The sequence below is a fragment of the Lactuca saligna genome, chromosome 9 (genome assembly GCF_052625555.1).
Source record: "Lactuca saligna cultivar CGN05327 chromosome 9, ASM5262555v1, whole genome shotgun sequence".
Lineage (NCBI taxonomy): Eukaryota > Viridiplantae > Streptophyta > Magnoliopsida > Asterales > Asteraceae > Lactuca > Lactuca saligna.
In genome coordinates this window covers 4518412-4534441 of record NC_136425.1, presented here as the reverse complement: position 1 = coordinate 4534441, position 16030 = coordinate 4518412, and the positions used below count along the sequence as shown (strand labels likewise).

General features: G+C 35.0%; 2 protein-coding genes and 1 pseudogene across 6 annotated transcripts; 1 reads left to right on the top strand and 2 right to left on the bottom strand.

Moving 5' to 3' along the window:
* Positions 1–3645: 3645 nt before the first annotated feature.
* Positions 3646–4503, top strand: LOC145014883 (scarecrow-like protein 6 pseudogene; annotated as a pseudogene).
* A 600-nt stretch (positions 4504–5103) lies between these two features.
* On the bottom strand, positions 5104–8642 carry LOC145017503 (Major facilitator superfamily protein). Its single transcript, XM_078975527.1, has 16 exons — positions 8478–8642; positions 8326–8388; positions 8155–8244; positions 8014–8073; positions 7793–7924; positions 7627–7702; positions 7288–7352; positions 7058–7150; positions 6912–6992; positions 6690–6774; positions 6490–6596; positions 6020–6079; positions 5847–5900; positions 5695–5754; positions 5503–5617; positions 5104–5384 (listed from the first exon to the last, which is right to left on the bottom strand). The coding sequence occupies exons 1-16, from the start codon at positions 8616–8618 to the stop codon at positions 5269–5271; spliced, it is 1398 nt and encodes a 465-aa protein (XP_078831653.1). The 5' UTR covers positions 8619–8642; the 3' UTR covers positions 5104–5268.
* Positions 8643–10278: 1636 nt separating this feature from the next.
* Positions 10279–15477, bottom strand: RKF3 (receptor-like kinase in in flowers 3). Of its 5 annotated transcripts, none has more exons than XM_078975524.1 (4): positions 15141–15477; positions 13337–13443; positions 11109–13084; positions 10279–10420 (listed from the first exon to the last, which is right to left on the bottom strand). In XM_078975524.1, the coding sequence occupies exon 3, from the start codon at positions 13067–13069 to the stop codon at positions 11123–11125; it is 1947 nt and encodes a 648-aa protein (XP_078831650.1). In that variant the 5' UTR covers positions 13070–13084; positions 13337–13443; positions 15141–15477; the 3' UTR covers positions 10279–10420; positions 11109–11122. The 5 variants fall into 5 exon arrangements, with proteins under 5 accessions (XP_078831650.1, XP_078831651.1, XP_078831649.1 ...); XM_078975525.1 differs by lacking the exon at positions 10279–10420 and adding an exon at positions 10848–10950; XM_078975523.1 differs by lacking the exon at positions 10279–10420 and adding an exon at positions 10848–10989 and having other exon boundaries at positions 15141–15476.
* Positions 15478–16030: the final 553 nt, after the last annotated feature.

The following is a 16030-nucleotide window of genomic DNA, read 5'->3' as shown; positions in this document are numbered from 1 at the left end:
ATCGTTATAATTACATCAGCTTTTAAATTATGAAATCCTTTATGATTTGCTTGTATTCCCCCTGAAAACATGAAAAACTCGGAAAAGTGTAGGGGTATGAACTCACCTGCAGTGAATGGATGGAAGTGTCGGGTAGAATGCTAGGTGTTAAGTAAGGACTTGAACACACCCACGGATCCTATGTAACATATAGTGATACATAATGGTATCTAATTAGTCATTTAATAACTAATTATACAAGTAAAGGCATACTAATACACGAAACACTTTACCACAAGTGCTAGGAGTACCAAGGGTTTCATATAAAGAGAGTATGACCTCACATTGGAGTTTACTCTTCAAATGGATGACCTATAGAGGTGTTTACGGCCCCAAGACCACTTCCCCCATGATTTTACGGTCGTACACTCATGGAAGTGGTGCCATTTGTTGCTTAAAAGTCCAATATCACTTAGGGAAGCAAATTAGACTCAATTATAAGGCATAGGAAGTGACTAGGGCTCCAAATGGACTTTGGGGAAGTTCACAGCTGTAAACATATGAGTTTACGGTCGTAAACTCATATTTATCCCTTCATTTCATGTCTTGGTGTTTCTAGGTTAAGCTTACAAGTTTCTAGTCATTTATACAAGCCATAGAGGGGTGTTAGTGCACCATATGACCCCTTTAGGGAGTTTACGGCCAAAGGACCATTTCCTTGGGGGTTTACGACCGTAAAATCTATAAGGACTTGGTTTCTTTGATGTTTAAGGTCCCTACTTCAATGGTGGTTGGTTCTATGTTGAGTTCTAGGCATAAGGAAGGAAGAAAGGGCAACTTTGCACCCAAAAAGGGAGTTCACGGCCCAAGAACATTCTTTGGCCGTAAACTCTCATTCATCCTTGATTCATGGTGTTTTCTAAGCCCTAAACATGTTAATCCTAGTGTACAATGAGTTAGGATAGGAATACTTACAATCTAGGAGCTTGAAATGGATGATTTAGGCCAAGAACACTAGTAGATCAACTCAACTGAATGATTTCATGGATGGAAATGGTGTAAGATTACTAGTATAAGTGTTGCATGAACAAATTAGGGAGAAAAACACTTACAATTGGTGATTCTTGATAAAATAAATAAATAAATAAATAAATAAATAAATAAAAACTCGAGTTTGAAGAGAGATAGTAGAGAGAGGGACTTTCAAGAGTGGAAAAAGAGTGCAAAGGAGGACCACTCATTCCTTATATATGGTGAGTTTACTATCCAAGAGAGTTTACCGCCCAAAGTTTATCGCCGTAAACTCCATGTTTACGGCCGTAAACTCCATCGTATGGAGTTTATGGCATGATTTTGGATGTTAGGGCTTTAGTGGTGGTTTTCTAACACTTGATCCTCAAGTGTAGTCGGCTCAGAGTACTAATACGAATTTTAAATTGGGCTAAAAGATGGCGGAAATGAATTTGATTTTCAAATGAAGTGATAGACTGCTGAAATTATATATACGAAATATTCGGGTTGTCACAGATAAGCTGGAAACAACCGACTTATCCGATGACACTCCTTTCAAGGTGATAAAATACACATTTCAATGCAAATGTCACATCACCTTTATATATATATATATATATATATATATATATATATATATATATATATATAGAGAGAGAGAGAGAGAGAGAGAGAGAGAGAGTTACGAACATCACTAAAAGGGTTCGAAATGTGCTATTTGTTTCAATTTTTGTTTTAGGGTTATCACAAGATGGTCTTTATTTTGGTTATCGAATGGATCAAATCGATTCAGATTCTGGTTGTATAATTAGTTTGGTTGGTTTTTGAAGTTCTTACACTAAAATTAAAAGTCACTTCTCCTTATGCCTAAGTTCATTTCCATATCAAGCTTCTCATGAGTTGTAGGCATCATTTTGGCTTTAATCACGTATATAAATTCCAATTATATTATAACAAATTTGCAAAAATGGTCCTAATGGTTGTTAAAAATATATGGTTTTTGTCCAAGAACTCTTAATGGTGCATCAATGGTCTAATTTTGAATACCTTGTGTGGTTTTGATCATATCGCATTAACTTTAACAACTTGACTATTAACTTTTTAAAATAATAATTTTTTCCATATATACCGTTTCTGCAGTTATGTCTTTTTAACAAACCAAATGGACCATTTCTGCATCTCTTCTTTTTAAATTTATTGAATTGTTATATGTTAATTCTTTTATTTTTTAATTTCTTTTTTATTAGATTAATTCTTTTTTATAGGATTATTATATATTAATAAATATTACTTTGTTGGATTGTTAATTCTTTTTAGTTAATTCTCTTTTTTTTCATTTTTATTGGATTAATTTTTTTTGTCGACCGAATTTTGAGACATATTTTGAAGAACACCACTACTGCCAGACCGGGTGATTGTGGTAGTATTGTCCAAAATATGTTATCTTCCAAATATTTAAAATAAATTACGAGAGGTGGGGTGTGTGAGATTTTTTTTGATTTTTTGTTTAAAATAATAAAGGTAACAAATAAAAATTTTAAAAATAACTAAAAGAGGAATTAATCCAATAAAAAGAACTAAAAAAAATAATGTATACTATTTTAATGAAATTAAAAAGAAGAGATGCAAAATTAAAAAGAATTTATTGATGTATAATAACTCAAAAAAGTGTATATATATATATATATATATATATATATATATATATATATATATATATATATATATATATATATATATATAGTAATCCAATAAAATAAATCTAATACAAAAATTAAAAATGATTAATTAAAAAAATAAATCCATTAAATAATATTTATTTATTAATATATAAATATTATGTATTAAAAATATTATTTATTAATATATAATAATCCAATTAAATAAGTTAATCCAATAAAAAGAAACTAAAAATAATTAAAAGAATTAATATATACTAATTCAATAAAAATTAAAAAGAAAAGATACATAAATGAATGGTTTGGTAAAAACACACAATTATAGAAATGACATTGAAAAGGTAAATTTGTGTCTTAAAAAAATGACAAAATTTCAAAAATTATCGTTGTGGTTTTCGAAAATATCAAGTTTAGTCCGTAAGTTCAAAAAACCTCACAGATCGTCCCTGTGGTTTCAAAACTTTTAATATTTGGTCCTTCCGGCTAACTCCGTTAGCATTTAGCCGTTAAGTCAGATATATTTTTGTCATTTCACTACACAGGGACCATTTATGAGGTTTTTAATTACTTTTTTTTAATAAATAAATATATAATATTTAATATGAAAGGGGTCCCACCCCATCTCTCTCTTTCTCTCTCTCTGCATCTTATCCCTATGGTCTTCTTCTTTATGTTCACCTGCATCTTTCACACACATACACACTTGACAAGCCTTCACAAAGCCACCGATTTAACACAATGAATCTTTGTTTAAAGCCACGATTACAAGTTCATCAGCAAAAGAATGTTCATCAAGAAGAGAATGACGAAACATCATCTCCAAAAATATTTATATGAATTCATGTTTACAGTAACAAAAACAAGGAACTAAGTTTAAATCAGTTAGGAAAATGATTTCTTGGCTAAGTAAAAAACTTTATATGTACTAGGTTTGATTTATGCTTAAGCATTTCAGCAAACACATCGTGTGCATGAACACTTGATGCCACCGCAACCCAAAAGGCACAACCCAGGAAGCCTAGAGTACAACCCTTCAATGCATAAGAACCCATTTATTGATTCGGGTCCAACTCCGAACCCACTTCAATTGCTTCAAAAATCTTCATCAATGAAGAAAATGGTAGCCATTAATCATCATCAGCAGCAACACCAGCAAGGGATCATTGACAAGCTTTTCAAAGCAGCATATTTGATCCAATCTGGGAACAATAATCATCAGCTTTCACCAGCCGGTAAGCCTTTTGAAAGGGCAACTTTTTATTTCAAAGAAGCTCTTCAATTACTCACAAACTCGATACTCAACAATATTAATCCCCAAACTACCCCTACCGCTTCACCTTTTTGTTTAATCTTCAAGATCGATGCTTATAAATCATTCTCAGAGATCTCCCCTTTCATTCAGTTCGCTAATTTCACTTGTAATCAAGCATTACTTGAATCCCTTAATGGGTTTGATCAGATTCACATCATCGATTTCGATATTGGTTATGGAGGTCAATGGGCTTCACTTATGCAAGAGCTTGCTTTACGTAACAATGGCGTTTCCTCGTTAAAAATCACAGCTTTTGCTTCACCTTCAAGCCACGACCAGCTGGAATTCGGGTTAACCCGTGAGAATTTGATCCATTTCGCTAGTAAAATCAACGTTGGATTTGACTTTGAGATTGTTAACATCGACGTTCTTGCTTCTTCTTCATGGTCGTTACCCTTTCATGTATCTGACAACGAAAGAGAGAAGCCTCGCTGCTTCGTCCATTCTCTTTTCTTCGGACCAACTAAGCAATGGAGGTGGTACCTCCTCTGTGCGATTAAATCTCTCCACGAATCCATCTGATTGGGCCTCTAGTTTCCTCTTCCCTTTTGCACAAAAGATGAACCACCGAAGGCGCACATTTGTTTCGATCGTATTCATTTTTCGCTTTCATTTCCTTCCTTTGATCGATTATTAGAGAGAGAGGGGGTGGGACCCCTTCCATATTAAATATTATTTATTTATTTATTTTAAAAAAAATAATTAAAAACCTCATAAATGGTCCCTGTGTAGTGAAATGACAAAAATATCTCTGACTTAACGGTTAAATAGTAACGGAGTTAGCCGAAAGAACCAAATGTTAAAAGTTTTGAAACCACAGGGACGTTCCGCGAGGTTATTTGAACTAAGGGACTAAACTTGATATTTTCGAAAACCACATGGATCATTTTTAAAGTTTTATCTAAAAAAAAAATTAAGAGTCAAACTATAAAGTTAATGAGATGAAACCAAAATGCATAAGATATATTGATGTTTTTAGAGCAAAACCACATTTTTTTAAGTGAAAAAACATTTTTGCAATTTTGTTCACTGAGGTTACTCATGGATTGCTCTAGCCAAAGTCTCAAAATAGACTCTTAAATTTGGAAGATTTGGATGCGTCGTCTTCGCCTAATTCCTAGATAATCAAATATGTATGGTCGCATTCAGATTGGGTGGTTCTTCTCAACATCTCCTTCACTTAATCACCCGTTTAAGGTAGAAAAATTCAAAAACTTAAAAACCTAAAAAAATAAACAAAAGCGCTGGGAAACAACAAGTCAGAACGAGGTCGATTTTATGTCGCTTCTAGCCATTAATGGCAGCTTGTATCTGCTCCAATGTTCTTCCTTTTGTTTCAGGTACCATCTTTATCACAAACACAAGGGCACACGCATTTATCGCGGCGTAAATGATGAATGTCCCTATAAAAGCAATCACACAAGAAAACACATCAATCACACACACAATCACACCTGAAAACGTGGTGTTATGTATATAACTGACTTAATTGGTATCGTGTATATTGTTGCGTAAACTTACCGTATGAACTCCAGCTCAAGAGAAAGTTGAAGGTGAATGAGATTGCCCACGCACCAAACCAGTTTACCAGAGTCGCAAGGCTTCCAGCCGCTCCTTTTATATTGATCGGGAATATCTGGATACAAATTAGCAAGAGTTGTTATTTCCATGGACCTACGTGGAATTAATTAGATATGTGAAAATTAATGGTACCTCCGACATTATAACCCATGGAATTGCTCCCATTCCAGCTGAAAATGACCCAATATATAACTGTGTGTACGTGTTCAAGAAAGCTATTTTAGAGCTCGTATATCAAATTAATAGTTTTATTTTTCAGACATATAGCCTTAGTTTAAAGTTACCAGTATGCCGGTAACAGCAAGTGCAGGTACTGCTGATAGTCCAATTTCATAAGTCTGGTAGAACAAGATGACGACGTTACACAATTCAACATTATAATTAAAGACTGAAAAATATTCATTCATTACAGAATGAATAATAATAAAAAAAAAATGAATGAAATGTGAAATGTTACCTTCAAGTAGAAAGAAAGCGCAGTTAACAGACATCCCATAACCAATCCCATTGCCGAAACCTAAAAAAAAAAAAAATATATATATATATATATATATATATATATATATATATATATATATAGTTTTACCTTAAAACGGATCATGGTTGATGGTACACCGAACATGACACATTGGGCTATTTAGTGGACCAGTCCAGTTAAAGCCTGGTCAAGGTCGGTCCGTAAAAGACCTGATGATCTGGTCTGGATCAGCCACATGAGTCCTTTATCCGGTTTGGTTGGGTCATATCTACTCCATTTTTTCATTAAATTAATTACAAAAACTAGAATGTCACGAATAGTATGCAACACATGAAATTAAAAGGGTCAATATAGAATAGTATGGCAACACATGAAATTAAAAGGGTCAATACAGAATGGTGCTTGTGTGACCAAATGTGTAGTTACTATGTCGAATGTGTTTTGATTACCAATAAAAGCGGCTTTCTACCGGCTTTATCTACAAAGAGTGCATTTAGTGCAGTAATAACGATCTGTAACAACGCATAGATTATTGTACCAAGATCCGCAGGAAATCCTATAAAGCAAACAAAGTACAGTGCGTAAGCTATCCCTCTGTATTGAAGGATAAATTAAGGTTGAATGCATGCGTTGTATATACATAACATACCTGCAGACTCGAAAATGCTGCTTGTGTAGAAACAAATACCATTGATTCCCCCAAATTGTTGGCAAACCATTAGCCCCACTCCTATCTTCAATTCATATCACAAGACAAAAAACAGTAAACTTAATTATATATATATATATATATATATATATATATATATATATATATATATATATATATATATATATATATATGTTTTGGCACCAAGATGCATGAGCTTACAATGACAGATCGCAAGTATCTTTTCTGAAATAGATCCAATAGTTTGGCTTTCGGAAGCTTTTCAAGTGTTTCTATATAATCCTGTAGTACAATTACGTTAAATGGGTTGAAATGCCTTATAACAAAACTCTTTATGAAACACGAACCTGGATTTCAGCGGCTTCTTCGGATATATCGGCATCTTTCCCCCTAAGTTTCCTAAGTGCAGCCTGAAACTCTTTATGGTTCCCTGTCTTAGCCTGCACGTTTGTCAAACGTTGTTTATTGATCTTTTTTACAAGTATATAAGGGTGTCCGTATACCAAACTTCATTTTGATATCCGAATTTTTGAATTCGGATATATGGTTTGAAAAACAAGCAGATGGAAGATCTTACCAGCCATCTTGGAGACTCGGGTATGAAAAACAATCCCGTCACCAAAACAATGCATGGAACAACTCCTGCAATCATACAATTTCATGGTTCAAGGAGTAACAAAATCATGACTAGTGACCTTTGGCTCGTCTGGTACTCGGTCCAAATTAATACCCGGAGTTAGTCCCGACTGGTTCTGGATTATAGGACCCCGGGTACCCAAATTTTACTAATTTTCTCACTTACAAATTTTATAACTTTAAATGAGTAATATATATAATTAAATTAATGCAACAAAATTTATACAAAATTTTGAGTAGTTATTAATAAATAGTTTTGTGTTTTGAAGGTTTGACAAACCTGTCAAGGCCAATATCCTCCATGGCGTCACGTTTCCAATCACAAATGATAGCGACACGGCTGCAACGATCATAAGCTGGATACATGGTATATAATACGTACATCGCAAATTCAACATAAATTTATTTCAGTTTGAATGTACTATATAGTAAATAGCGATCTGAACCTGATTTGCTGCTGTCAACGAGCCTCGTAGATCTTTTGGCGCGATTTCAGCTATAAACACGGGTACAACATACGAAAATACTCCCATCCCATATCCTGTTGCTAGTCTTCCGATATCCAAAGCCACAGGCCCCTATATATATATCGTAATAAAACAAACCTCTTTCATGCATGCCATGCATAACTAGTTACAATTTCAAAAGGATAAGATTATGTACGTACCACAGCAAAGTAAATCGCTAGCCAACCCACTGAACAGAAAAAACTCGATACCCTCAATGCCTGTACGTAAGTGTATACATGGATCTCGGTTATGATTTTTTGCATTATATACAAGATTCGAACCCCAAAGCATGCACTTACCCCTTTTCGGCCAACAAAATCCGCTATCGGTCCACTCGTGATCGCCCCGATCATTGCACCAAATGTCAAGATTGATCCAAACAATGAGTACTGCAAAAAGCGATACTGTTAGACGCGTCTCTAGTATTATTTAGACATTATAAAACTTGTGCTGAATCTGAACGTACTAACCTCAGCCAAGGACAGATTTAGATCCTCTGTGATGGCTGATTGAGTAGGCGAGGAGTAACCCGCCTGAGAAATAAACATACACAGGCGTCTACATAATTACAAGCAGTTTTAATTTATGGTTTTAGTGTGTATGGTGCGAACTTAAAACTTACGCATGATCCAAACGCGAAAGAGCCACAAACAGCAACGAAGGTGCTGAGATAAACCATGAAGTTGCTCTGCTTGATGCTTTCATGTTTTTCATCAACAGTTTGAGCGATGAGTGGGGCTCGGATTTCATCTTGATTCGCCATATCAAAATTGTGAGGAAACTAGGATCTAAAATGAAAGCTCTTTAGATTTATTGAGCTAGCTAGTTGCATTTATATATGAAAATGAAGCAAAACAACACAAACTGTTCTTTATTTTTTTTTTGAGAGGAATATTATGGACAGGTCGACTAAAAACAAGTTTGTTTGTAGTGTTTAAAGATTAGATCGATGGATGTTTTTAAATTTGCACATGGGTTGTTCTTTCTTGGTATCTTGTGTGCATCAATATAATGGCAGTTATCTGGACCTATTGTGAAGTACTGCATGCCAGCATCTAAAACTATATAGCGAAAGATTTGGAGTTTCGAGTTTCAACGAAGGGCTTTTTCCTTTTAGACGGATTTCCATTGCACAAAACTTATTTTGCTTTTAGTGCATCATAAAGTTTAATAGATTAGTTTAATTATATAGAACATTTATTTTCCCTAATAAACTCTTCAATGGTATAACTTTGCTCGACAAGATACCAAACTACTCGGAGTTCTTTAGGAATTGCACCAATCTCTGAAAAATTAAGAGAAGGTAGACTTCGGTGGTTTCGCCTTATCCATAAGGCTTCCAACGGTGACAATTACGACGTGGAGAGAGTGAAGAGTTCCAGGAGGAGAAGACCACCTTAAAGGAAGTGAAAGGATAGTATTAGGCTAGATATGGAGTTAGGCCTTTCAGAAGACATGACATAACCTCCGATAAGAGTGAGTAGCGCTTGGAGACTTAATACTAGCATGGGGGCTTAGAGGGGGCAAAGTGGGCAGCTGTACAGGGCTCAATTTTTTTCATTATATATTTTTATTTAGAAATACAAAATTATAATAAAGATAAGGGCTCTTTTTTTCTTGTTCGTCCTAAGTCTTTAAGAATATTTCATCTTTCAGGACCGGTCCTGAATACTAGGGTAGCCGAGTAGACTGAGCTAGATCCTTTATTTATGTTGTTCTAGTTTGTGTTACCGTATTGTACGGGTATTTGCTTATTGTCGGTATTAGCTTTGGTTATATATGTTGAAACTTTGTTTTTTTTTTCCTATTTGATGCATTTGCTCACCAACTCTTTGGCGTTTGGTGTTTGATGTTGTTTGTTAATAGGTGGGGTTTTTATGTGTCTAAAGGTCATATATGTGAAGCAAGTCGTTTCTTCATTGACAATTTGGTTTTATACATACATATATTTATATGAGTAATACTCATTCATTTGAAGAAAGAGATTATTACTTTCACAGTATAGTTTTTATAAATATATATAATACGAACTATATTTTTTTCCCAAAATAACAAATAAAATTATTTAAGTCGAGCCAATTATAAAGCTTATTTATTATGTCAAATGTTGTTCTAAAAAACATTATTAATGTCAAACCAATAAAAAAATATCTTAAAAAACATTTTCTAACACGTTTTTTTAATAATTAAGCACGTACTATAATTATTTGAAATATTATTTATTCCTTTCTGTTTGGCAAAATAAATAGTTTTCTCATAAAATTGTTTCAACAAATATTCCATTTTTCGCATTCTTCATCATATCAACCACTAATCTATTGTTTAGACGAATTTATTTTGATTATTAAGATTTTTTAAGTTAATTTAAAATTTTTGGAATAAAAATATTTGGTTTCCAAAGATCTTGAAAGAGATTAGTTGGTAATTTGCAAGTTGTGTTATGTTGTCGTCATGGCTAATACAAGATCCTTTACCTTTAAAATATGAAATATCTATACACAATTTGCATAGATTTTTGTCATTTTCATTAGTTTAATACTATTTTAGATCTCAAGTTTTGCAGGCCTGCAAAAAATATATATTAAAAGGTTAGTATGGTTATAGATAATGTGACAAACAAATGCTACTTCGTCTCATAATATATCATTATCTTAACATGTGTTTTATAATATATTGTTATTAATGAGTGTTGATGTTGATATAAGATATTTGTAGTTGAACACTTCTCTAACGACATGTCACTATTGAACAAGTGTTAGAACAAACCAGTGAACAAAACAGACAGTACATTGCCTTAATATATTAAGATAAAAAAAATAAAAATAAAAAGTACAATGTATCAAATAGGAATAAGATTATGCATCAAATACATTGATGTGCTCAACAATTTGTTTGAAAAATGTATTATGATAATGAAATGCCATAAGATTCAACAAAGTACGCCCAAGAATTGTTGTAGTTTGATCACGTGTTGACATTCAATATATTTCAATTTAGGACAAATTCCCCTATTTATGTGCTCCTTTGCAAAGAAAAAAAAAACCTTGTTTGTTCTTTTACTTTTACAAATCGTAACGAATCGAAGTGGAAATTTCCTTCAAAGACACGATGAATGCCATCAGATCAGGTTTCCTCTGTTTACAAAATCGTACTTTACAACATAATATACAAGTGTATGATTCAAACTCATAGCTTAATTAACTACATAAGGATTCGAGTGGGAAAAAATAAGAATAAAATCATGTAACAGTACCTGTATGAGGTGTGCTATCTGCCACCCGAAAGACGGGCTCCTTCGTGCTGCTCCCTCTTGGTGGAAAATTGTCCATCTCTCTCAAACGACTGATACCCTCTAGGAGTAGACAAACGACCCGATCCACTACTACTAACAGATTTCTCGATATCCTCGATTCCAGCTATAAGCGGAATAGGCCTTTCCGGTATCGAAGGAACTGGCAAATCCGTGTCTAACATCTTCAACACCTGATCCATTGTAGGCCGAGCATATAACTGAGGATGAGACGCAAGAACTGCCGCCAACACATACTTCTCCATGATTTCAGGTGAACCACATTCCGGCATAGTATCATCGATTACCTCTAAAGGTGTACCTTTTCGCACCATTGACCAAGCCCAATCAGATAGAAGAACCGGTTGACCATCACCATCCCCAACCCCAATAAGAGCCTTTTTACCACTTAAAAGCTCCAAAAGCACAACCCCAAAGCTATAAACATCACTTCTTTCGGTCAGTTGCCCGTATAACGCGTACTCTGGGGCAACATACCCCATTGTGCCGGCCACCCTGGTGCTCAAATGTGTGGCTCCTTCGGGTGCGAATTTAGCTAGCCCAAAATCAGCAACTTTAGCCTCGAAATTTTCATCCAAGAGTATGTTACTAGCTTTGATGTCTCTGTGAATGATTGCAGGTTGTGCTCCGTAGTGAAGATAGGCCAATCCACGAGCTGTACCCAAAGCGATTTTTCTACGGATCGGCCAACTGAGGTTGGCTCGTGATGAATACTCCCCGAAAAGATGATCATGGAGGCTGCCATTTTTAACCAAATCACAAACGATGATCCGTTGATGACCTTCAAATGAAGTGGTGGCGGTGCAGTATCCTCTCAAACCCACCAGATTTACATGGCGGACGCTCGCGATTACTTCCACTTCGTGTGTGAAACTTGCATCGCCAGCAGCCGAACAGTTCTTGAATCGTTTCAACGCGACTTCAGTTTCATCAGGTAAAACGCCTTTGTATACGTTTCCGTAACCTCCTCTTCCAATTATGTTATCTCTCGAGAAGTTTCTAGTGGCTTCTTTGATATCTTCAATGGTGTATCTGGTTAGCGTTGTGCTTCCGGTAATGGAGTCCAAAGCAGAGACGGTATTGGATTCGTTTCTTGTTCTTCGATTCCTTTTGAGTTTTCTGTTCCGATAGAACAAAAATCCAATTGCAATTCCGAATAGAATGATTGAAACGATAACCACCACGATGACAATTATAAGTGTTTTGTTTTTCTTCTTGGATTTTGATAAAGCGATATCAAGGGAGAATAAGCAGGCTGCGGTACCTCTGTCGGTGGGGCCGAATGGATTAACAAAGGCAGCAGCGTAGATGAATGGATAAGCGCGGCAGTCCGTTAGGTTTCCGACAAAGTCGCCGTTAAGGTATGATGCCTGGAGAGTAGAAAGCGCGACAGTGCACGCGGAACAAGAGGAACCAGAGAGCGACTGGTTACAAGCTGAAATGACGGGGATCAGTGATGATCTAGAAACATGGCTTTCGAATTCTTGACGGGTACTTATATTCATACAACCGGGGACAGCAATCCAGTTCGTTTGGAAGCGGCATGTTTGCCGGAGATCAAAATTCGGGAAAAAGTCATTAGCCAGGATTTGGTATGACGCCCAACATGACTCCGCGGAGTTCAACGGTGGCACAAAAGAGTTTGTACGAAGAAGGTAATCAGCTTCAACCAACCGGAGACCTTGCTGAGCATACCGGCAAGCGGTTGCAGGATCGTCTGTAGTAGGGCGACGAGAGCCAGCGAGCCGACGGAGTAAATCAAAGTTCAGAGGACATGAAACGTTGCTGCTTTGTAGTAGAGTCCGGTGGTGGTGGTGGTGGTGGTGGTGGTGGTAGCTGGTGGAGAGTGGGAGTACGGCTAGAAACAGAAAGGGTAGAAGTAGGTACTGATGGTGGATACCCATGGATTCAACTGTCACCTTCAGGTAGAACAAAAGCGCAGTTAATAGACATCCCATTGCTGAAACCTAAAAGAAAAATATAACAGTGGACTGGTCCGGTCAAGGTCGGTTTGGAAAAGACCTGTCAGCATAAGCATTCTTTATCCGGTTTGGTCAGGTCCATTTTTTCATAAAATTGACAACAAAAACTAGAATGTCACGAATAGTTGGCAGCATGAAATTAAAAGGTGCTTGTGTGACCAAATTTGTAGCTAAATGTGTTTTGGTTACCAATAAAAGTGGTTTTCTACCGGCTGTATCTACAAAGAGTGCATTTAGCGCAGTAATAACGATCTGTAACAACACGTAGATTATTGTTCCAAGATCCGCAGGAAATCCTGAAATGCCAAAGTAAAAAGTATGTTATCGCTCTGTATTTCCGATCACAGCCTCCTATTGGCTGACTTTTTATGTTTTAGTCAACTATTTAGTTGATTTGTTTCCTGTTTGAATTATTTTAAAATAATAAGAGATTTAGTGGAAGATAATATTTGTTTACAGAATATAAATCTTAGGAGTATCTTCACTGTAAGATAAATATCATATTAATAGTAGTAAAGTAGTAACGAGTGTATCCTGCAAAGTGCTAAGAGATAAAACTTTTGTTTTATTGTTTCTGAAATGACTCAAAAATTTTGTATTTGGAAAATAGAGTTTAAGTGAAAACAAAGATTAACTTCATCACAGTATTGTATACTGAGATAAAGTTAGTAAATAATATATCCAAGTAGTGAGTAGCAAAGACCAGTGCATGAGTTCCTGAGTTTTCAATGATACCCCTGTGTGTAAAAGAATTAAAAGATCAAAGATAGCTGTATGCATTTAGAGTCTAGACAATCTGAATAGCAAACTATTTGATTTTACAAGTTTTCTAGAAGTTCCCATTTGTTTATACCGTTCTCCATTAATGAAAATGTTACTTGATCAACTTCATTTGAGATGAACAATGCAATGGAAGTAAGAAATTTATCTTGGACAAACAACTAAGCATCGTACCATTCTCCATTAATGAAAATGGTAAATGATCAAAGGAATTTACAAACGTTATATGACAACTGAAAGTTCTTAACAAGTCCCATATAGTGGTACATTCATACTAGAATCTAAAAAGTTAGGGACCAAACGTGCAATTTTAACCAAACAATCAATTTTGAGACCAAACGTGCAAAAGAAAAGTTAATGATAACTAAAATCATTTTACTAAATAATCAAATAATTTAGTAAAACTACAATGTGCAAGTTCAGATACTATTCATGCTAACAAAAAATGAGTATTTTCCAAGCTTCATGGTGAAAACGTAGATTAGGACAAATGACTACCAATAATAAAAAATGAGTATTTGCTGCGACTGGTCTATTTACAAGTTTAGTGGAAAAGGACCATTCTACCCTTAGATGCCCTATAAAGCAATAAGGGCTCATAATGGTTCATTGCATTTATATGGACGACAACATGAATTGACTAGAATGTTGAAACTGTTTGTATCTGGACTTGAATGAGAAAGTATTGTCAACTCTCCATTTTGACCAAATAAGCAAAAAATTGGCAGATTTTTAACCAATCCAAAACAAAAGTTGAAACTGTTTGTATCTGGACTTAAATGAGAAAGTATTGTCAACCCTTGGGTTACAAATTGGTGAAAAAACAATTGGGGATTACCAAAAAAGATGAGTAACATTCAGATTTTGATTTCCATATCAAGTTGATTCATAGTAATTAGTAACAACTCAAAGAAGTAGATTATATATACCGGATAAACTGAAACCAATTTGAAGTCAATGTAACAGTAAATAAACAAATATTTATACCTAGCTCTGTAAAGTAATTCATAGAAATATATTATACCGGATAAAAAAGTTGTCGACAACTGCAAACTACCTTTTGTGTTGCCAAATTGAAAATTATAATTGGAAATAAACCCAGTAACAACCACCATTAATAATAACATTCAATCGATATATGGTCCTATAACAGTAGATGATAAACGAAGAATAGAAGCTTGAGGAAGAAAAACAGAAGAAAAATAAAACTTACCTTGTTGCAGAGACGAACCAGCGGCTTGGAAGATTGCGCAAAAAGCTCCTTGTAGTTGTATACGTGCTGTGTTATTTGATCTCGTTATATAGTTATTTTAGGGGTAATTATGTAATCTGAATATATAAAGATCAAGAGACGATTTCCTTCCTTCCAAATCCCCCCAATTTAGGAAGATTAGGATAGAAGGGGGAGGCGGAAGCGGCTGGAGGCCGGAGGAGGAGGTTTCGTCGGTGTCGTCGACTGGATGCCGGAGGAGAAGGCCTTGTCGGCGTTGTCGATTGGAGACCGGAGGCGGAGGTGGAGTCAATGACTTCGTGTAGTTGATGTTGTCGTTAGTAGTATTAGCAGAAAGTGAACGCGATCTACAGGGGCAAAATGGGAACATTAGATCCAATTTTAACTTTTGGGTCAAATGAATATGTATGATGATTTTTTTACAAAAACGTGGTATTTATAAAAAGAATTTACCAAATGATGGTAGTTTTAAAAATATTTACAAAAAGATGGTAAAATAATTTAATGGAGTTTTTTTACAAAACGTGTTAATTACAAAATGTAAGCTCAATAGCTTATATTTTATTACCAATAAATAAAATGGCCTCATCAGTTTACTTTCAACATTTCTTCTTCCTTCAGTTCTCATTTCTTCGTTGGAAAAACTTCTTTCCATCAAGATATGGTTGGAATTTCAACATTTCTTTTTCGTCGGCAACAACCAACAGTGTTTAAAAGATTATAACCTGAGAACTCAACGTGTGACATGTTTAAAATCGAGCATCTAAAAAGATCATGGAAAATAAACAAGGCTTATATATTTTTTAACTAGGTAAAATCAAACATCACAGGAGAACTAGTTGGACGAAATCTCTAAAAGACTAAAACAATTA